The 22,859-nt window shown below is 45.2% G+C and overlaps 1 protein-coding gene across 4 annotated transcripts in view; it reads right to left on the bottom strand.

Moving 5' to 3' along the window:
• Positions 1-22,063, bottom strand: part of Itpr1 (inositol 1,4,5-trisphosphate receptor, type 1) — a 323,105-nt gene extending 301,042 nt beyond the window's left edge. For 3 of the 4 annotated variants that reach the window (NM_001007235.2, NM_001270597.1, NM_001270596.1), the window contains exons 1-3: positions 21,873-22,024; positions 20,954-21,023; positions 782-889 (exon numbers count right to left, since the gene is read on the bottom strand). In NM_001007235.2, coding sequence (NP_001007236.2) covers positions 782-873 — 92 coding nt within the window. In that variant the 5' untranslated portion in view covers positions 874-889; positions 20,954-21,023; positions 21,873-22,024. Of the gene's footprint in view, positions 1-781; positions 890-20,953; positions 21,024-21,872 lie in introns of all 4 variants that reach the window. The other variant, XM_063285577.1, reaches the window with a different exon arrangement.
• Between the last annotated feature and the right edge of the window lie 796 nt (positions 22,064-22,859).

The following is a 22,859-nucleotide window of genomic DNA, read 5'->3' as shown; positions in this document are numbered from 1 at the left end:
TCAACAATGCCACCCAGGCCTAACTACTCCTTCCTACACAAAGACGCTAAACCACTCCTGCCTATTCTGGAATGAGCCATCTTGATTCCCCATTCTGCCTCTGTGTGACTTTAGGGGCTACTACACTTTACAAGTCCTCCCTCAGAGAACAGGAGTGGGAGGGGAAAAGAGAAAAATGACCAGAAAGGGCACGCAATGGAATATATTTATATCCTTCCAAGTTGAGTGAAGATTGACGGAAGGAAGCACAAATGAACAGAAAATGACTTAGGGAAGTTGGTACAGTTTAGAACTCCAAATGCATTTGGTTACTTAGTAGGAAAGGGTCTGCTTCAAAGGCGAGAGATAAGCCAGGAAGCTGTAATGGTCTTTACTCAGATTATACCCAAGCCACTGTGTAAAAAGACAAGCCAAACGGCTTTTCCACAAAACCAAAAAGCACTTCTTTGGATCTGCATATATTAATCTTCATATTTATTCCCTATTCGTTTTTTTATTCTCACTTCCTAAGTGCTTCCCCCCCTTATGTAAGAAGAGTAGATCATAACGCATTCAAAGTTAACAGAGTCCTAACTAAAAGGTTTTGTTCTTTTGAAACTGACAGAAATGTTTCTGTGTGAAAGGTGAAGTGACTAACACGGGATTCGCTGATTGCGATTTCAAGCAGCCCTTGGAAAAGCCACTCAATGTGATAACAGTCTTATCTTACATAAATCAGTTTTGAGCAGATGTTATGATGTCTTAAACAAACCCCGACACATAAGGACATCCATTCTCTTACCCCAAGGTGCTGATAAATCCATTCGTAGATCCCTCTGCATACAGAGAACAAATGTCTCCGATATGTAGGAAACTAGACATTTTGTCAGACATGTCCTTGTTGAAAAGCCTAGACAAAGTAAAACATGCAACACTGTTAGCAGAAGAGACATGATGAAGCAGGAAAAAAAAAAAGTCACTAAGATTTAGCTTAGTTCAATTTCCCCCAGCGCACTGCTTAAAATTCAAATTTTAAGCAGTTTGACAGGCAGGCGATTCCACGAGCCAAATGAGGACATATGCAACTACATTCTGTCCTGCATATTAAATTTCTGGATATCCCAATCATATCAGCATTTGATTCTATAAGGCCACACCCAGCCAGATTCAATGCTTTGAGGACCCTTCAGTAATACTGAACCACCCAGACACCAGGGAACCCAGCCAAGAACTCGGTAGTGATTAAGCAGCTGGAAAGTCTGACTTATGACACAGTAACATATTCAATGTGCCTCAGGGAATGTCAAGTCACAAGGAAGCACCTGGTAAAAACCTTAGGTCTAGCAAAGCCATGGGGCCTGAGTTAAGGAATCAAAGAGACAGAGGAATCAAATCAGAGGAAACCTGGGAATGAGTATCACAGTGCCTCAGAGGCCTTTCCAAAGGCCAGCAGTACACACTCAACACAAATGCTATGACACACTCTCCTTCTTTACCAGGAAACATTTCTGATGTAGCAAGACCCTTGCCCAGGTCCAGGCCCAGATTTCCCTATTCAGACACTAATCAATTCTAAGATTCCCTGGCTGGGATTAGTTAGAAGTAATTCAAGAAATATATTCCTCTATTCCAGGAAATCTCTACAAAGCCCAGAAACTATCACACACAATCACACACACACACACACACACACACACACACACACACACACACACAAATATTGAAGTGATTCCTAACAACAGCTCTCACCCAGGCCATGAACACTGAGGAACAGGAGCCAACTGCAAGACGTTGAAATGACATTTAGCAAACAGGCTCAGCTACAGGGAAAGCAGCAGTGGCCTGCAGAGTTTCCCAGCATTTCCTCAGCACCTGCTGTGCTGATGCATGAAGTGTTGGGGTTTTCCTCCCAGTCCAGACTCCACTTGAAATCTTTCCCCTTCTACTGACTCCAATAAATCGTTTACTCCACAGGCCACAAGAGTTGTAAGGATGTGGAGGGGTAAAATGTCCTCTCTCCCCTTCAACTGTTTTCTGGGTGCCAAGTTTTTCTCTGCAAACTTCTGGAAGCATTATCCTCCTTCAGCAGGAATGTCAGATGCAGCAAGCAAACAGTTGGGAGAAGCGCCTCCCTGACTGGGAGAAGCTCCAGGAGAGCTGCCCACTGTTCCAAAGACCCGGACACTTCAGGAGAGACAAAGGCTCAGACTTATTTATAGAAGAGTCGGCAACTGAGAACATAACCAACTCTCAGAAAAAGCAACTCCCATCTCTCAGATCTGAAGGAAAAGCACCCAAGGAGCATGCAGAGAGCCAAGAGGCCAGCTCCCACTCTAGAATCCTGTCAACCATGCTGTCTTTATTCATGAGGCTATTATACCTGGAGTCAGACCAGTGTTTGAACAACATGCACAAAAGAAGTACCAATGGAAACCCCCAAAAAATAAATCACTTTATGACCAATTTAAAAGCTTTATCATAAATGGCCAAAAAGTTAGTGTACTTCTGGGATCAATATTTTTTTTTCTTTTGAAAAAAGAAAGGGACTTGAGATAGCATCAGATGATGTAGCCGAGGCTGGCCTTGAACTCAAGAGAGACTGCTGACTCAGATTCTCTGCTGAGATTAAAGCTGGCCCTCCATACCTGGCTCACTGTTAGGAATCAAGCCCACAGCTGGATGCTGGGCAACTGCTCTACGTCTGAGCCATGCCCTTTACATGAACAGGCATAGGATTGCTTCGTTTCCCTGCATTAAAGGATCAAACCCAGGATTTTGATTTACTAGGCAAGTGCTCTGTTATGTAGCTATATCCCAGCTTGAGGACTATTAGGAAAGCAATTTCTGCCTGACTTCTAAGTCAGACCAAATTTGTGTCTGTACATACGGGCCTCCCAGAGGACCAATGGGGAGCTGCTGGATGCAGGAGGGCAGAAATGTATTTAGGAAGACAACCAGGGCCAAATCCAGAGTGACTAAAGTTCTCCTCACAGGCCATGCCCCTCGGAAGGGCATTTGGTTCCAATGAAGACCAAGTCAGACAAGAGCAACACGATGACGCTGTCCTTCAAATCTGCATCATCTTCTGGGTATCTTACTGAAAGTTTCTCTAACTGTAAAGCAGCAGATACAGCCCAGTGTTCTGTAATAGCAGAATGTGACATAACCTGGAAGGCCTGCGACCTTACAGTAATGGCAAGACATGACAGAATGAGTGAGCCTACAACCTGACAATCAGAACAGCTTCCTAGACTGCAATTGACACTAAGAATCTACATTAGTCCTGTTTATCCCATCCAGGTTCCAGCCTGACCCCACCCTGATAGCATCTGAGAACAGAGCAGATGAGAAACTTTCTGAGAAGCCTGGCTCTAGAATGCTTCAGTCCCACTGCTGAGCTAAACAGCTAACGCCTGTCAAGGACTATCCTGTCCACCTCTGTGCTGAGAATAGTATCGTCTCAGAATCTTCCAGACGTGTGGCATGGCGTGACATAGACACACCCCTCTTCTGTTCTTGAGGAAACTGAAGAACAGAAAGGTTCACATGTTCGTCATAGATAATTAACAGACAGAAGGCACAGAGGTATACCAGGGCTACTGAATTCTGACATAGACCTTTTCATCAACTGTACTCCCAGGGCACAGGGAATATGTTTACTGTTCTTATTCTCCGGGTGACAATGGAGAACTGTTCGTTTTTCTTTTCTTTGTTTAATTTACTCTTCTCTCATACAATATATCCCAACCACAGCCTCTTCTCCTTCCACATTTCTTTTCCTTTATGGACAATTCTAATTCATTTTTTTCCTACTGCTGCATTTCTCATTTTCCTACCTTGGCCATATAACACTTCTGTAAAGTCAGAAGAAAGGTTAAGCGTCTTCTTTCTTATCCATATGCTTATTAAGTAGACAAGATAATTGAACAAGTAACCTTTTGCCATCGTTTACATTTCCCCTGAAAACAGAGGCCAGTACGCCCACCACAGTTAATGATCCTCAACTGGGCCATCTGCCAAAGGTCCCAATTAAAAAAAAAATTAAGTATCATTGAGCAGATTCCTCCCTGGGGGAATCAGGCAGATTCCCTCCTTGGATAAGATTTGGATTGAGTAAGCAAACCACTTCCAGGTCTGGTTGGAAGCATCTGGGTCTCGCTGGTCTGAGTTTAATAACACAGGGATAGGAGAGCACTCAGAGGAGAGACCCTGAAACAATTCTCAGTTGGGCACTGAAAGGGAAAACCAGGGCTAGCAGAATCCAAATGACAGGCATTTGGGGCTGGAGGGAATAGGTAGGAAGTCAGCCTGGCAACATCTTCAGGAAGACTTCCTGTTGTTAAGAAGCTGGGCGGGAGGCCACTTCTTTATCTGATTGTGGATAGCTTCTACCAGCTGCACTCAAGGCTCCCAATACCCCCATACACAGTGACCCAGTCACTATGAGAAAAACAGGACATGTACCAACCTGCCACGGAACTGTGTCACAACTGTGCAGCTTTCAATACTACAAGGACACCCAGGGCTCCTCACCAACAGCTCTACAAAACAGGCCACCTAAGACTCCACTCCGGCTCTCTACGTACAAGCTATTGCTGTCAGCCCACCGAGGTTTCTCAGCTGATGCAGACCTCTGTACATATCTACACCGGGCATCGACTTCAGAGACAAGTCACAGGGAAGGGATGGGCTCATGAATTCGGAGTGCCTAAGACAGCAGCTGACATGCTTTCAGTGTTCACTGCTAGCTATTTTTATTATTCTTCAGTTAGAAGATAATAATTCTAAAAGAACCTAAGGTTTCAACCTCCATAAGGAGGCGGGGGAAGCTCCTCTGTATAAAATGTCAGCTCGGTGTTGCAACAAGTGACCTCCTATAAGACCTGTGATGATGTATTTTACTTTAGGGGAAGATAATTATCCTTGCTAATCCCCCTACTGGGAAAAAGCTGAACAATACACAACGACTCTCGACTCCCAGTCAGGAAGCACGTGGGCCTTTCTGAAGGCACGGGACCAGGGGCTGAATACACAGTGGCTGAGCCACTGGCTAAGCATGCCATGCATGTCTCTGGTGCACTGCTGGAATCCAGCAAAATGCCTTCTCTGGAAGGTCTCAGCCCCTGCTTAAGCACACAGCAATTACCGCTGTCCCCACAGGGAGGCAGCCACCTCCCAAAACTTTCCCTTCTCACCTGTCCTCGGAAGCCTCAATAGCCTCTAAATCTGAAGGCTGCATGCATAGCTTCTGTCACAAAGGCTTAGCACTTTTCTTCTTCCCTGACATAGTATGTATAACAGAGACCAGAGACCCCCCACCTCAAAAAAAAAAAAACCCCAAATACCCAAAGTCTATTGCAGTCCTGCCTGCCCTCCCTCCCATCCTCAACAGAGTGAATATTTCCCAGGATCCTTACTACCTGTGGCACTCCCTTCCCTCCCTAAAATGGCTACTTTCCCATACCTCTGCAGCTACACAGACCACTACTAAGCTGCTCGTCTCTTCCCAAGCCTGACTTGCATACACCCACACTTCCCTCCCCTGCACCCTATCGCCTTCCTGGACCTGTCACCACCATCTCCCATCACATGTCTGCTCTCTGACTTGATCTCTTAGCTCCTCAAACTCATGAGGGAAGGTAGCCTCACTCTGTAGCAGCCCAGTACCAGGGACATGGTGATCACACTGGGATTGTCACCATGGTGCCCTCTTATCTGTGGCCAAAGTTCCCTGCTGATACTATTTGGGAACGGTTATCTTCTAAAGCTGATTAAAGCTAAGTTTATAAGCTCTTGGATCACTGATACATAGAACTTAATTTTAATGGCACACTTTTTTTTTAATTTTATGAGAAATTAAAGAACAAGAAACAGACCTTTTCTTATTCTGGGATAGGTGCTCCAAGCTCATGTTGAACCTCCACTCCATATGTCAAAAATGGCTCATGAATGCTGGCGAGAATAGGTATGCTTAGAAACATGGGCTCAAACGAGTACACTCTGGCTGTGTGTTCTTAAGCAACAGAGCTAGCCTCTCTGAACCACAGCTCCCTTATATTAAAAGAAGGTGGAAGGAAGGAGTAATTCTTTGCAACTTTCAATATTATTATGGGGCATAAAGCAAACAATCCACCAAAAAAAAAACAACAAAAAAAAAAAAAAACCAACTCAACTTTAGCGCCTGCCTCTGGGCGTTCATTCTTGCATCTTTGAACAAATCTGAAACAGAAACACTGACCTCAACATTTTCGTTCACCTCTGCCCTAACTTGTGGTGAGTCCTCTACTTGGTTGCCAGTGCTAAGAACAATGCTGGAGGAGCAGGAACCACAGGCCCGGAGATATTTAAATCCTCTGCAAGCCCATGGGGTGTCTGCTGCCAGCACAGCACGTCCCAGGTACCCGGATTCACACCACCCAGAGAGTCAGTCAACCCACAACTCCCTCTCTCCCTCTCCTTCCCACATCAAACCAGAGGCCCTGCTGGGAAGGAGGAGATGGTAGAGACCTCTTCAAAGGGCTGATAATTTAATTATTTAAAAACCTCTCCTATTCTGCTGTAAAAACAGGCTGAAGCAAAGCCTCACTGAAAAAAAAAGAACTATGTTCATTTAATTTTAAACAACTCCAGACAGATTTTACATTTCGTTTTCTAAAAGCTCCAAGTGTGTGTGTGGGGGGGGGGGCTCGTTTATTATCATTTTTCCATCTATTATATCTCCTGCACACACTTAATTTAATAGCACTTACATTCCTTTTCCAAAAAAAAAAACTTAACTTTCGCCTACACACACAACTCAGAACTTAAAAGTTGGGAACTGCTCAAACTGAGTCCAAATTAGAACGCTTTTCATTAACTGAGAAGTCATCAGAACACCACACCTGTCGCCTGTCACAAGATCCTTACAAGTGGACAGGACGCTCAAGGAAGCCAAGTTAGGACCAGTCTGTGAACTTTAAAACCACAGGTTCAAGCCTGTACTTTAGCATGAGGGCTAGGTCTACCAAGACTACAAAATAAGGCCTACTTTCAAAACAAGAAGAAAAAAAACCATATTTGCACATCTGTGCCAAGAATAGCAAGCATTTTCTATGCTAAGATGAAGGGACCTGGGTCTCAGAGCTGAACAGTTGCCTTTCAGTAACTGGGGAAGACAGAAGCCCACTGACAATCTGACCTTAAATGAGACTCTTAGGGACCTCCCCAGCACACCATTCACTTCCTGGTGACAGATGCTTTAATACACTATTACCGTCACAGTGACAACCTTGCATAGCTTCAGCCGAGGGAAAATACTCCCTCACAAGTCGAAACTGTAACCACTTACCTTCCCAAACAGCTCAGCAGGCCAGTGTATTACCAAGGCCCCCCCTGAGCCTTCTAACCTCAATTGCAGCAGGGCAGGACAACCATAAAACCTCGTCAATATAATTCCCACAGGACCTCTTGTCCCCAGTCTTGGGGACAGAACTCTGCGGCCCATGCATGTTGGCAAGCACCCTACCAGGGAGCTACACTTTCAGCGAAGACAATCTAATTTCCACAGTAGAATACTATGTAGCCAAAAGTTGCACCAAGGGCCCAGAACAGATTGTGGAGTGGCCGCTGATTTGAGGTTTTTTTCAAGCTGCTATTCTCAGTCACCGAATGACCGCTCCCACTGCACAGCTTCTAGGCTGTTTGCTATGCTTCTCCGTAGAAACAGAGGCAAGCGCTACAGAAACTGAAGAGAGACAAGCACTACTGGCTTCCAAGTTCTCAGAGCAGTTTTGTTTTGCTAAGACTGCTGAAATGCACTTCTTCCTGAAAAGGAAGAAATGATATATAGCCTCCAGCCTGGGGGATGCTGGGTGGCATCCTGCTACCAGAGCCTTCAGCTCCTTCCTCCCTCTTCCAGAAGTTCCCTGCCATCCCCACATCTCAAAGGGTTCATTTATCCCAGAATTCCGTGATTTCAATAGGGTCCCCAAGACCCTTTCAGTCAAGATTCAAGGACAAAATTAGTTTCACAACACTACCAAAGTACTTCTTTGCTCTGCATCTTTGTCCGGTCTTGTGCGTGTACATTGGAGTCCCTCAGAGGCTTAAGAGATGACATCACTACAGACTGGAGGGCAATGAAGATGTGTGCTATATGTGAATCTTCCATTCAACCAGGCCTTAAAGTGCTCTATAAAACTATCCAACAACAGAGAGAGGAGAGGGATGGAGTGGGGTGTTGGTCTATGTAGATCACACTGGCTGTAAATTAACAGAGATCTATCTGTCTGTCTACTTCTGGAGTGCTGGTATTAAAGGTATACTCCATCACGCCCAGCCACGTTGTTAAATTTTGCTTTGTTTTGTTCTAGAGGGCATTATCATTTTAGCATTTGAAAAAAAAAATCTTACTATGCTCATGTGTAACTTTTAAAAATGTTTCTAATATGCTAGATACAGGCAAACATCTCATATCCATGGAGGTGTTTGGAGTTTCTCAACAGTGTTTAAGCACGTGAAGAACCCCTGGGACCCAAGAATTTGAAAACAACAGAGTTGAAATTCTCTTTGATTAGCATTGGCCAAACACTGGCTGTGACTCAACCCAAAGACACTGAAAGATGATCAAAACTTAGAAAGACCCTGTCCTGACATTCAACCAAGACCCTGTCCTAAAGACATGCACATTCCACATACATTAGGACCCTGCCCTAACAGAGACATGCAAGTCCAGGCAGACAGTAAACAAACAAGATCAAAACAAGGTCAATTAGGCCACTGTACATGCATGCAAAGAATTAGAACCAGCCCGGGGGTGGGGGAGGGGGCCAGCAGGAGAGCAGCTGCCTCATAGTCACAATTCCCTGGGTTACACCCCCAGCAGTACCCCCCTCCCCGAAAGAGTAGGAATTAAATCTGGGTGATATAGAATTAGGCAGCAGCTTAATTTTGACTGGTGAAGAAACATAGCTGAGACATTTAGGCTGAGATATGAAGGGGAAAACAGGCCATCCTAGGAAAAGGGGGAGGGGTGGGAGTGAGCAGAAGAGCTCCGTGGAGGGAGAGAATGCTGACACAAGGCCCTAAGGGCAGGAAAGAGCCGCTAGTTCAAAAACAGGCAGCCGGCCATAAAGTATGCAGCTATATTGGGGGAAGGGGAAAGGTAGAGGAATGGAGCCAAGCCACAGGGATAAAAGCCAGAGTGGAGCATGGGCCTTTTATTTTTTTTTTTTTTTTAAAGTAGGTTCTTCCCTTGTCCGAAGTCCAGCCCCACTCATGGTAACTTTGACAGTTACTTAGTTTCCTGGCCCACAGCTTCCTCTCCTGTAAGGTGAAGATACCATATATAAAGCTATGCTGTAAAGTAAGTAAACCAAGGGAAGAAAATAGCATGTGTGCTTAGCACACCGCAGAGAGAACAAGGGAGACAGCCCTGTTGTTACTGTCCTTTCTAAGCTGCTGCCTGCTTTCAGGCTTCTGGGAATTGGTTGTAGAGAAACCCTTCCTAGCGACTCCCAATGATGAGGGACACATTACAAGTCACACATATAAAAGCAAGCCAGCACCAACTCCAGCACATTCTCCATGCCATTCCTAATAAAACCAAAGGTGCCATGCACAGACGAGGAGGGAGGATGCTTGCATACCTCTTATGCAGCACAAAAAAAAAAAACAAAAAAAAAAAAACAATGAACTCTTGCCAAAATCCTCTAGCACTGATTTCCTGTTGCCCCATTTAAAGAAAAATAACATCAACAAATTTGTCTAAAGTTAGGACAGTAAAAGGGGGCTTTTGCATAAAGACATGTTTAAGAGCATCTGGAATACAAGCAGATCTCTTAGAACTGAGGTCAGGGACCAGAACAAAAAGGCACCTTGTCACTTTTAGGTCAAGCAGTCTTCAGGTGGGAGAGATTAACCGTGGGCAGAGTCAGACAAACCATAAGGTCTTGGAGAGGGAAGAAAAAGGAATGCCCCAAGAAGGAAGAGTGGCTGGCCTGTGATCAATCTCCTGGCCCGAGGCCAAGAAAACTGTCCGGAGGAGCAGAAGTCTCCTCACCATGTCCTCACCCAGGTACATATATGGCTGTAAACCCAGGGTAGAGAAAGCCCAACACATTTATGGTTGACTTTCCCAAGACAGGGGAAAAGGTTTCCTTTACAGCAGTCTGTTTCTCTTTCTGGGCTCTCTCGGGAATGTCCTCCGGGCAGAAATGCCGGATGTGATTTGTACTGTGAAAGTCAGAGGAGCCTCAGAATATTTTTGAGTTGGACACAATGCCACCCCAGCCTCACCACACATTCACACACAGGCTTGTCCCATCAAAAGCCATCCTTGGGAACAGCACATTCCTGCCACCATGTAATTTATTGTGTTATAAAAACCACTGCTCAGAACATAGGAAACCGTACTGAAATACTTCACCACTTTTGGCCCGTCCCAAAGGAAGTGACCATCTCAGAAGTCCCAGGGCCCTTTAAGATGATCCCAGAAACGGTGACTAAATCTGAAGCTCAGAGAAAACTGTTAAGTTTGAATGATGAACCTTGCTGGGGCTGCACCACAAATTCCTGGATTCCATCTCCAGCGAGCTGTCCCTCGGATACTTCACACACAAAGCTATTTGGCCTTCCACATACATCTGCTAAGTAGTCTACCCTGGAAACAGGTACAACTTCTACAAAAAGTTATTTTTCAAAAAAAGATGTAGTACTTGTATCTGTTCTTTTGTCCCCTCAAGACTGAGGTAAAAGAAGGCAACTGCAAGTTCAAATGTGGCCTTTTAAAGTGCTGGAGAATTTGTGGGTAAAAGCATCGAACAGTGCTCGTTTTATATGGAGAAAAACCAGTTAGTCGATTCAACTGTCTCATGATCTTGTGGCTGTCATATAGCCTATGAGAAGCCAATGCCAGGACTCAGTACTTCAGAGACTAAGACCAGCTCTTGGGAGAGGAGAGAAAGGGTGTTTATTTTGGTACAAAGTTCAAGTAGAGTCAGTGTGAAGGGTTAGGAAGATGCTTTCCACCTTAACCACAACTGACAACCTAAGTTAGTCCCCCAGGGAAAGAGAACTGATCGCTCGAAGTTGTCCTCTGACCTCCGAACATGTGCCATGGCGTGGACACGAACATGCAGATATGAAATAAATAAATGAAGAAATGTAACTTAAACATTTTGAAAGTTGGCACCGGCCTCCAAAGAAAGTCCTCTGCCTGTCTAGCCTGAGTCAGCAAATCAAGTGAAGTCAGTTTCCTAAGAGGTGAGTGTCGCTAACTTTATCTACAAACCTACTCAGACCATGGGTTCCTCAATCCCAGCATGACTGACTTTTGGAGCAGTTCTTCACGATAGAGACGTTTTCCTCAGCACCACAGCATGACGAACCTCTACACTGGAAACTAGCATGCCCGTCACCTCAAGAGCCACAGGTGCGACAAGGAAACACGTCTCCTGATAAGGCCAAAAGAGCTTCCTGGCTAAGACCTGTCATGGCCCTAGGGATAGGTCTTTGCTTTTTGATCTTTCAATAGCACTTGTTTTCCAGTCTGCTTATACAACTTGGTGGCAGTGATCCATAGCAGGTGGGAAAGAGTACCTGTGTGCGTATGTGTGCACAGGTCAGAGGTCAACCTTGAGTGCCTCTCCTCAGGAACCTCGTTCTTGTTGGTTTTGTTTTGTTTCTGAGAGAATCTCTCTCTCTCACTTTGATATGGGGACCTCTGATTAAGACAGGCTGACTGGTCAGTGAGTTCCTGGGATATGTCTGACTCCCACTCCCCAGCATTGGGAACACCAGCATGAACCATCATACCTGACTATTTGTGTGGCTCTGGGGATTGGACTCAGGTCTTCCTGCTTGCCACAGCAAGTACGTTACTGACAGACATCTCCCAGCCCCACCTCACCCCCCAGCATGTATTTTATACCTAATCTACACAAGAGGAAAAAGACACAGATGTTCCATATTTTGTTGATATCCAAGGGGGTGGCACAGGAACCCCCGTCCTGTGGAACAGCAGGGCACACCAGTCTGACAGCAGTTTGAGCAGTTGTGTTTCACTACCTGGTCTCACTTCCACTCTCCCACTACCAGTAGCCATTCCTCAGGCCGTGTGCTCTCTAGAGAGCTGTAGTGAACAGCAGCTCAAACCCCTCCCAAAGGAGCAGCTTAGTACATGTCTACATGTTTTCACAGCTCTCTGTACACCAAAAGGGTTTTCCAAAGTAGTAGGACAATTCGGAAAAGGTTCAATTAGCGGAGAGGTACAAAACCATAGTTTCTTCTGAGAGGTAACCCGCAACCTTCAAAGACAAAATGGACTTGAAGTATGGATTACTTCATTCAACAAATATTTTGTGAGCTCTTCCAATGTGCTAGGTACTCTTGAGGGCTAAGCAAACAACAACAATAAAACCCACAAAGAAACTGGAGCTCAAGAGACAGAGTTATCAAATGACAGAAGCCTCAAGGAAAAGGAAAAGCTGCTTAGAGGAGGAGGAATTTGGCCAAGATCCTAAGGAGTAGAAGGACTTGAAGATATAGAAGTTGGTAAAGTACACAGCAGGCAGAATACACACACACAAACACACACACACACACACACACACACACACACAAGAGAGAGAGACAAGGCAAACAAAATGAACGTCCTTAAGTCTTTTTCTATTCAGAAATAGATACGGAATGCTTTTAAGTTGCCTTTACAAAACAAAAATCATTCCCCAGACAGAGCTCCTCCCCCAATGCAAATGAACCAGGACACTTGGAGGCCTGGGCTGTTTTCCTTTGCTCAGATTTTTCTGATGAGAACATTATATCCAGCAGTCCAGAAGTTCTGTAAGGAAAGAAGTCCTCAAACTTCCTAAAATGTCAATTCCCCCAAGTGTCTAACAACAATAGGTTTTAAACTCAGCTACACGTGTTTCTCCATGTGACTCCATGGCCCCTATGCCCACAAATAGCTTGTGGTCTCTTTGTACTTCTAGGTCCACAGCCATAAAAGTATCCTCAAATGTAAACACAGGGTTCTTGGGGTTTTGAGTTTTTTTTTTTCTTGGTTTTGTTTTGTTTTTGTCACAATTTGGCCTGGTGAGTTAGCCTGTCTTTCTATCTCCCTGAAAAGGAGAAGGCTGCCAGGGACATACATGTACAAAGGTGAGCTTCAATGTTAAGAAAGAGCCATGAAACACAGCAACTATAAAGGGCCACTAACAGGACTGGGCAGGCACCCTCCAGGACACACTTATCCAGCATCGATGGGTGCACATTACCTGAAGGTCTAACTGAACGCCACCCTGATCCAGTAGGTCTAGGTGGGACCTGAGAGTACAATTACTAACAAGTTCCCAGGTCACACCAAATGCTGATCTGTGGGCCACAAGGATAGGAAAATGTAAATAGTGTCTCAAACTTTTGACTGAATCCAACAGCAAGAGAAATACTGAACTTCATAATAGCACATGCGTTGTCTTTCTGTGTCTTTCTATGAGGGCGTTAGTTGTTGCAGGGGACACACAGGTTATTTTTGTTATTGATGTTTTGATGCTGGGGCACCTCACACACAGCACAATTCTACCTCTGAGCTATTACCACAGACCAGTTTCAGTACAGGTTAAGCCAGGATGATCCAAAACTGAAAGTGCTCAAAATTCCATGGCCTCTTGAATGCTGACATGACACCACAAAGGAAATTCCACACCATAAAACTACTTCCACATACAAAAACCACTGAAGGATTCTCTGAATATCTTCAGGCTATGCGTTTAAGACGCATAGACTAGAAGTGAGCATGAGTCTTTAGACTTAGGATCCATTCCCAAGACACCTCCATCTCCAGCACTGTAGAACACTTGCTGTCTTCTATACGTCCTACTTCACATATGTGCAAAAGCTGAGCAAGGCCCACAAATTTGATTTCCCCACCTATAGGTGAGGAGCCATTAAGGGATATGGATAGCATTTTTGTTTATCCAGGAATGTGCTAAAATGGTCATTTTTTAAGTCAAATCATTTTCAGAATCTTTTGAGATAAACACAGACATATTAAATACATTTTGGAAATGCTGTCACTAAGAAACATTCAGGTCAGGGGTAGGGGTACATGGCTTTAATCCCAGTACTTGGGAGGCAGAGGCAGGAGGATCTCTGTGAGTAAGAGACCAGGCTTACTATATAGTGAGTTCCAGAACAGCCGGAGCTAACAGTGAGTCCCTGTCTCAAAGAAAACAAACAAACAAAAAACCAAAGAAGAAGAAAAGGAAGAGGAATTAGAAAAGGAGGAGGAAGAGAAAGAGGAAGAAGGAGGAAGAAGGGAAAGACAAACAGGCAGAGAAAGATGCACTCAGGTGCTAACTCTTCCTTATTTGTTTTTTGTATTGTCTAGAGAGGAAAGCAAGTGGTCCTAAGCAAAGGTCTCTCAATGTGATTATTTCCCTCTCAAAAGAACAAGGGCTTCCTGACAAAAAACAGTGATTCATGGTCTGGGATGAGAAATACAAAAGAGAAGCCTGGAACATTTGGTCACACGGAAAGCAAGAAAACTATGGGAACTCTCAAGGTCTTGTCAAAAGTTTCTGGACCCGACTTGAACACTGACATCAGTAACTCGATGACAACGGCAGATAGTTATCAACAATATCAATAACAACGACAGTGGCACCCAACCATAATCCACGAACTCGGGAGGCAGGAGGATCATCAAGTTGAGGGCCATCTGGACTTCACAGTGAAACCCTGTATCCAAAGATGAGCAACGGGAGGAGGGTGAGGGAAAGCGGGAGGGAAGTAACCACAGGAAGAAAAGCAGACAAAGTATGCTTAAATCTGTGAGCTCGCAGGGAAATTTTAAAGAATACTATATGCAGGGATGCCCAGCAATGGCACCACTGGCCAATATTCTGAAATGGATAATGCTGTGACCCTGAAGGGCATAAAATAGATTTGGCCAAAATAAACAAACAAAAATAAAAAAGAAATCAGACGTGGACTGAGTCTTTACATCTAACTACCAAAATCCGATCTACAGTAGGTCTCTGAGCTAACACAGTTCCGTGCACTGAATGCCAGCAGCCTTCCCTCCCCCAGCACCTGCATAGGACAGCACCCAGGGCCACAGACTTTTTTAAGCCTTGCATTATGTGCCTACATAAAGAATTCAAATCCTACGGATTCACACTGAAATACAGACGCACCCGTGCGCCTGAGATGGGCTTGAAAATAACCAAATAGTGTTTTCAGATGCAGACGTAACAAGATTAGCTGTGAGTTAGCAATAGCTGAGCACCAAGCGTGGTGAACAAAGTGGTTTCCACGCAGTAAGGAGCGACTGTTGAGGATGGAGAGGCAGCTCAGTGGCTAAAAGCACTTGCTGCTTTTACAGAAGACCCAAGTGCGGTTCCCAGCACCTACACTGTACAGTTCACAACTGCTTGTAACTCCACTTCCATTAAATCCAGAACCCTTTCCCGGTCCTTGCAGACCCCACAACACATACTGCTAGCTTATGTTTGACATCTTCTATAGTAAGTTTTCCTTGCAAGTAAGCAGGGCTGGGGAGATAGCTCAAAATACTTGCTTTGCACAAATTTAAAGCACACACAAACAAACAAAAAAAAAACAGCAGAGAGTGCCTATTTCACAGGATTAGGTTATTCAGTGAACAACACCTCAACTGTCATTTCCTTTTCTTCAAAGGACAAAATGCACCAATTTGGATTGTGCAATAAGGACGAACTCTGGAGGATGTAGTACTTTTGTACTCTACTCATTCCATATATGTCATAACTTAAATAAATTCCCTTCCCGGGGGCTGGAGGGATGGCTCAGCAGTTATGAGCACGTGCTCCTTTTCCAGTGGGCTGGGACTCTGTCCCCACCACCTATACAACGGCACACACCATCTGGACTCCAGTTCACGGGAACAAGTGTCTGTTCTGGCTTCTGAGGGCACCAGGCATGTGTGCAGTGCACTTCTATAAATGCAGGCAGAACCCATAAAATTAAAACAAACTTTTTTCAATGAAATGAAATACCAGCAGAGAGACAGACCTTTGGAGGGAAAAAAATACAGGCATCAGGTATCCTATTTCTAGGGAGGAGAGAGACTCAACTGTGAACAAAAGGAAGGAGAGCGATTGGGAAGGGCTGCGACTGTGAAACTCAAATACACATCTAATTTTTAAAATTTGTATTTATTCATTTACCTTTACTTTATGTGCATTGGTGTTTTGCCTGTGTGTATGTCTACATGACAGTGTCGGGCAGTTACAGGCAGTTGCGAGCTGCCATGTAGGTGCTGGGATTTGAACCTGGATCTTCTGGGAGAGCAGTCAGTGACCTTAACTGCTGAGCCATCTCTCCAGCCCTCATTTTTACACATGGTAAAAAGCCTAGGAACTGAGTGTGGGATGCTGAGGCAGAGTTATTGTTTTGCTATGTGGCTCGTCCATTGCTTCCTAGCATTTGACAATGAACACGTAATCTTTGTAGCGATGCAGCAAGGGATTTAAGTTCTGCACCGTGAAGGCATGCCTCTTTCCCGCTTTCAAGGAGAATCACTAATGTCGAGCTTCTTATACCCAAGGATGATGAGAACATAGCTCTCATCGTCAGGCCATCCCCAGGTGAAATCTGGTGGACAGCAGGGTGGCCACAGGGCAGGGACCCCAGGACCACCAGATGGTTCTTAGAACATGCTGAGCAAAGCAGAGGCAGCTTCTATTCTTCAGCAGAGGAGACTTCCTTTCCTACTTAACGCCAGGAAATGTCACATGACAAACCAGTCTGGAAATCTAGGCCTCCCTCATGCCCCCTGTATCAAGTTTCCAGCTGGTATGTGGTCTTGCCAGCCTGGCCGGTCTCTTTAGAGAGCACAGTGGAGTTCAGCAATGCTGAAAACCACACTGAGGACCCCGTCAGGGTTCAGAAATCCTCAGAACTGCTGATCTGCAAAATTCGGCTTTTGTCACTGGACCTTGACTACCCCCTCACCTCAAGCCTCACCCCTGCTCCCTACCTGCAGCCACTCAGTCTCCTAGTCCTGCCTCCAACACACCCCACCTCCTTCCAACTCAGGGCCTTTGCACTTTCTACTCTGGACTCCTGGAGCATCTACATGGTTGTCTGGCCCGCTTCCTTCAGAGCTCTCCTCAAATGTCACCACAGCAAAGAACCCTGCCTTGCCTCCCCAACCCATAATACACCCTTAACATGCTTCAAACTTTTGTTTTTTCATTTTTTTATTTGGGTAATACATATCAATTTCCAGAAATTTTTAATGTTTACAAACAGAAAGTCTGTGTCCATTAATTCAACTTCCCCTTCCTTTAACCCCTGATACTTCATCAATCCACATTCTGGCCCTATCAATCTGTATACTCATCTGGGACACTCCACACCATGAGAATCATACAATATATATCTGCTGATGGCTGGCTTCTTTCAGTTACATAACGTTTTCATGGTTTGAATACACTATGAAACATGTTCCTTCCTTTTCTGGGCTGCATAATAGTTCACTGAACACATGAACAGCACTTTGGTTTTCAATCATGTAATAATAGATACTTTGAGGTTGCATTTTGGCCTTTAGGTATAGGTTAATGAGGCAACTTTCAACGTAAAACAAACGCTTAAGTTGGCTTTTGTTTTTGTTTTTTGTTTTAAAAGATTTATTTATTTTAGTTATATGAATACATTGTTGCTATCTTCAGACACACCAGAAGAGGGCATCAGATCCCATTACAGATGGTTGTGAGCCACCATGTGCTTGCCGGAAATTGAACTCAGGACCTCTGGAACAGCAATCAGTACTCTTAGCCACTGAGCCATCTCTCCAGCCCCCTTAAGTTCTTGTTTTAAATTCCTCTGATAACTACAAATGGAAATGCCAAATCTTATAATAATCCTGTTTCATATTTTCAGGAGTTACCATACTGTTATATCCAAGAGCTACCTCTTGCATTCCCACCAACGATACACAAGGATTCTGGTTCCTCCACACTTTGGCCACCGTTATTCTCTGCTCATCCCCTCCTTGTTTGACTATTTCACAACACTCTCCACCTGCCCTACTACACTACCTGGTTGTTTACATTGATCGCTTCCTACTAGCTGCAATGTAAACCCCTGAGGAACCAACTTGCCATACCCCAAGCACCTAGAACACAGTTGGCACATAGCAGGTATTCAAGAAATCTGTTGGGTAAGCAACACAAAACCCTTGAATTGAAACAATTTTAACAGGGTGAAAGTCTGTGAGGTCCATGGATGCCACCAACCGCCTTCAACTCTGACCAGCCTAGGGAACGTCATGGTTTACCAGGTGGTAGCTTCAGGAGTTTATTCAGCTCATCCCTCACCAGCAATGTTCTCAGAACGACAGACACTCTGACAGGAAGAATGACCCATAAAAGCACTGTAATTCATACCATTGACTTCAAGCCTAATCTCATTCATCAAACTTCAACAGCAAAGAAATAAATAAAATAAAAAAAAAGAGCTAACACAACTGCATGCAATTTTAGTTATCAGAGATCTGCGAATGCAAACGCATTATATTTTAAAACATCAAACCAAAAGCAGACAAGACAGGACACTGTCCTTGTGTAGATTCCTTAATTAGAAGTATCCAAGGACAGCTTGACCTAGAAACCTAACTCCAGGCCTGCTTTTATTTTGGTAGATTTTTTTTTGGGGGGGGGGTCTGTTGTTCATATTTGGTATCTGTTGTTTCATTTGGTCTGTTTTTAAAAAAGCTGCTTGTATTAAAAAAAAAAAAGTCAACAGAAACTCCATGAGATCATTATGAGCTAAAAAGCCATGTGAATTTTTCTCAAGTCCATTCCTTGCACACCATTGAATTAGTTCCAGGGCGTCCCACTCTTGCCCCCCACCTCCACAGTCTAGTGCTTTTGCAGCTGAAAACACTTGGAGGGCAAAGTCAATAGATCGTTCTTGTGGCATTAACCTATTTCTCTTCTAAGCCACCCCTCGCCTCATATTCTTCAAGGAAGGCTGGCAAAAGGAGCCATGTTTGAATGGGTGATAGCACCTCGGTGACTTTCATGGGCCTCGATGGAGAGGCCAGAGTGAGTCTTTCGGAACATAAAGAACTTGCCCTGCTCGGATAGAAGGAAATCTTGATGGGATTTTCTGTTTCGAATTGATGTAGTCAAGGAGCAAATTATACGTTCAATGTATACTCATAACATGCATACATCCACATGACTGAAGAAGAAATGGAGAAGAAAAACACTGCATACAACTAGCAACCAGGCAAACCAGAGACCACAGGACAAGCTACCAACATTCCACAGGTTGAACTGAAGCAGTTTAAGATTTCCAATTATTCAGCTAGAGACACACCTGACTCTTTCAACCTGCTCAGGTGCCTTGATGGGAATGACCAAAAGCTACTCCAACTATGAGCCAGGACTAACACTGCACGTAGACACTGGGTTTCCTCTGGTTTTCCTTCTTAACTGTCCTGATTCAAGCTTTCAAAACACACACACACACACACACACACACACACACACACACACACACACACACACACACACAGAGCTTTTCTAACATGAATTCAGCCCAACATTAAATCCTCCTACAAATAACTACATTCTTTTATCCCTGCCAAGGGCTGTATCATTTCCTTCTTACATCAAACTAAATAGCTGGTACATTGTTGGTGAGACATAAATCAGAGTTAAGGCATTAAGAGCAATGGGTTCACTATTTTTCCTAGCATCTCTCTCTCTCTCTCCCCATAAACTTAAGCACAAGTGGTACACATTACTGCCTGGGCTGCCCAGTGACTTCATTCTGAATCTCGGTTTCTTCACCCGTATCTAAGGTCTTCTGTGATATACAGCTTTGCACCTGGCTTGCTCTAACCTAATGGGACAGCCTCATTATTTTTAGGCAAAAGATAGAGAAGAGTCTGTGGACCAGTTAACGGTGTCTGTAGCATACTTCAAAGAGAAGACTGACCCCTCTTTGATCAACACAGACATTAGTCCATAGGAGAACTAGCCTTCCCATCCAAATGTTTCCCACTCCACCAGTACTCCTGAGGACCTTATCAACAGGAAACAAAAGCACTGTGCTACCATAATGAAGTATCTGGCTTTCATTCACTAATTAGAAAAGCCCAAAGATTGTAGCCCAGGGAACAGCTAAATATTTAGGACATTAAAGAAGTTACCAAGGACCAGCTGCCCACAGCTCCCCACTCCTATTAACCTGTTGTTTACTCAATTACCAGACATTTTAGAAGAAAAAACTTGATAGACAAACCTGAAACCATAGGGGCGTCTGTGTACCTACAGAGAGAGGCTTTATTTTCTAGGAATGGGCTGTGATAAATGTCATTATATTGACAGAAACACTGCCCTCAGCCCCTCATCCGGGAACAGGTACCAAAGCAAGAGAAGCACGCTGGGTTCCTTGATATGCAGGTGGCTCCTGTGAAATCCTGGAAGCTACAGTGGTATTCTTTAAGCTCTTACTTCCTGTTAAGTTCTCATTCTTTCAATTTGTCGCTTTCATTTCTTGCAACCCAGCCCACTCTGGTTACGTGGTGAAAGCCCACGACAGAACAGAACCAAGTGACAGTTTGTGAAAGGGAGGAGTATCTCACTTTTGCTTAGGGATCTTGGCAAACGAAAAGTTCTGCATCTTTGGGAGTCTAAATAATGAGGGTGCCTTTCAGGCTGGTAAGGGACCACCCACTTTACAATCTACCGCAATTTACTGCTTGTTGCTGTTGCTTACCCACCACCCCTTTACCCCCATGCTTCGATTCTAAGCAACCTTCAAAAGTAGCTGTCACTGGATCTTTACTCAAGACCATGACCAATTTTGACCACAGTTTCTTTCTCTTCCCTACTCTACCTCTATGTACGTTACAAGCGGAGTTACAAAATGCTTAGGACAAAACAAACAAACAAACAAACAAACATTCTTGACTACAGAACTCAGCTCCCACACTCACCTGACCCAGGTCAGGCACTCTGTAGCCAATGGACTCCCAGCCAAGGATGCAAATCCTTTGTAGTCAGCTCCTAAATATTTACAAAGAAAGAAGACTGAGTATGGGATCTTGCGACGGTCTATCAGAATGTTCCCAAAGACAGGTTTCGACTTTTTTAGTCTCCGTTCGCTTTTCCTGCAGATCCCACTCCCCACCTCCAAATTTAGCAGTCAAGTTGGAGGGATCTCTTGCCCCCAGATAAAAGCAACCCCAGCATGCTTATTTCCCGTCCGGAGCTGACCAGAAAGATCAGGCACGCAGAAACTTCGAATACGATGGGGGGGTGGGGGGAAGAGACTGTGGACGAAAGGAAGTGTTGAGATCCCAAAGCACTTGTTTCCCCGCGTGGAGGCCAAGTATGTGAAACCCGCGTCCTCATTGGGCACGAGCTCCGTCCACACTTCTCTCATCGCTCCCGCCCCTGCTTCCTCCGGTTTTCTTCCTTTTTTTTTAAACCCACGGGGGCCCCCACGCATGCATTATCCTACCAGCCAAGCAGCGCAACAGGGCTAGCTACATTTTTAGAAAGATTATTTCCTTGAGCAAACTCATATGACACCCCCTCAAATACCCCCCCAGGGGGGAAAACTATTTCCTGCAAACACTCCAGCCGTTTCCAACTTGGGGGAATGCCATTTCAGTACGGGGAAGGAGGTTGAAGCCGGTCACTAGAGTCGAGGACATTTGGGGTTACTTAAGCCTGAAAAAAAAAATCAGACCGCCTCCCAAAACTGCTCGCAGGGAAAGAAGCCCCAAAATACACGCCAAGTGCATAAGTGCATGCAAAGCCACCAAGAACTCCCAGTGATCAGGGCAAAAACTTCAGCGCACGGGAGCCAGTGCCAACTCCCCGAGCCCTCTGCCCGGCCCCAGCAGCTACCTTGGTGACCGGGGAGCCACGCCGGTTTGAGGGATCAGGACCAGGACAGGGGTTAGCAGCCGCTGGGCAATCCCATGTCCGCGAAGAGGGAGCTCGTTCCGTTAGGATGGGAGCGGAACACCCACACCTCCTCTCGGCGTGCGCTTTCTCTCTCTCCACCCCCTGCCTCCACCTCCTCCACCACCACCTCCTCCTCCTCTCCTCCCACCCCGGCAGGCTTGAGGAAACGCTTCAGCAGAACATCCACATGGTTACTGCACTTTGAAGCAGCTCCCGGCCGCTTATATAGGCCCGGAAGCTCCCTGGGCAATGTAGTCCGATTCCCAGGTCCTGCCGGCGCCTGGGGCTGCGCAGAAGGACTACAAGTCCCAGAATGCCCTGGGCTCTGGGGCTGGGTTCTAAATAGACTCCCGCGCACTGACCAGGGTCGGGGGAGGGGCGCCGAGCGGGAAGGCTGGGGCTGCGAACCTGTGTCTAAGCAGCGAACTCCCCAGGTTTGGCAAGCCCGATCCACAGGGTGTCCCTTACCCCTGTGAACCCTTCTCTTTTGACTGTCCCTTTTCTAAAGTCAGGTGTCACTAGGGGCCAGAGAGAGAGGAAGAGCTCGGATTACTACTTTGGGAAGTTTTTACAAGCTGTTTACCCACCCCCGCGCGTCCTGTGTCCTGGAGCCAAGAATTTCAGAAATCCGAGGCACAAAAACGCCAGTGTTTTGCGGTCAAGGATTAAAGAAGCAAGTTTGTCTTTATTAAATCTGTTCCAGTTCTTTATTGGATCCTGCTAGTGTCTGCATGAAAAGTCTGGCAATGAGGTGGTCCCTGCTATCGAGGATGCGGGGTAATCGTGTGAAAGCCCTTTTCTGAATCCGAGCTGTGTCTGTCTTTCGTCGCCCGGTGGGAGGTAAAAGGAACGCAACCCTTTCGAGTGAGCAAATAAAGGAACCATGTTGTGACTTGGCTGATGTTGTGATCGCGAAGCAGGAAAGAA

Source organism: Rattus norvegicus, chromosome 4, assembly GCF_036323735.1.
Source record: "Rattus norvegicus strain BN/NHsdMcwi chromosome 4, GRCr8, whole genome shotgun sequence".
NCBI classification, from domain to species: Eukaryota; Metazoa; Chordata; class Mammalia; order Rodentia; family Muridae; genus Rattus; species Rattus norvegicus.
The sequence above is the reverse complement of the archived record's forward strand: the minus strand, read 5'-3'. Positions and strand labels throughout refer to the sequence as shown.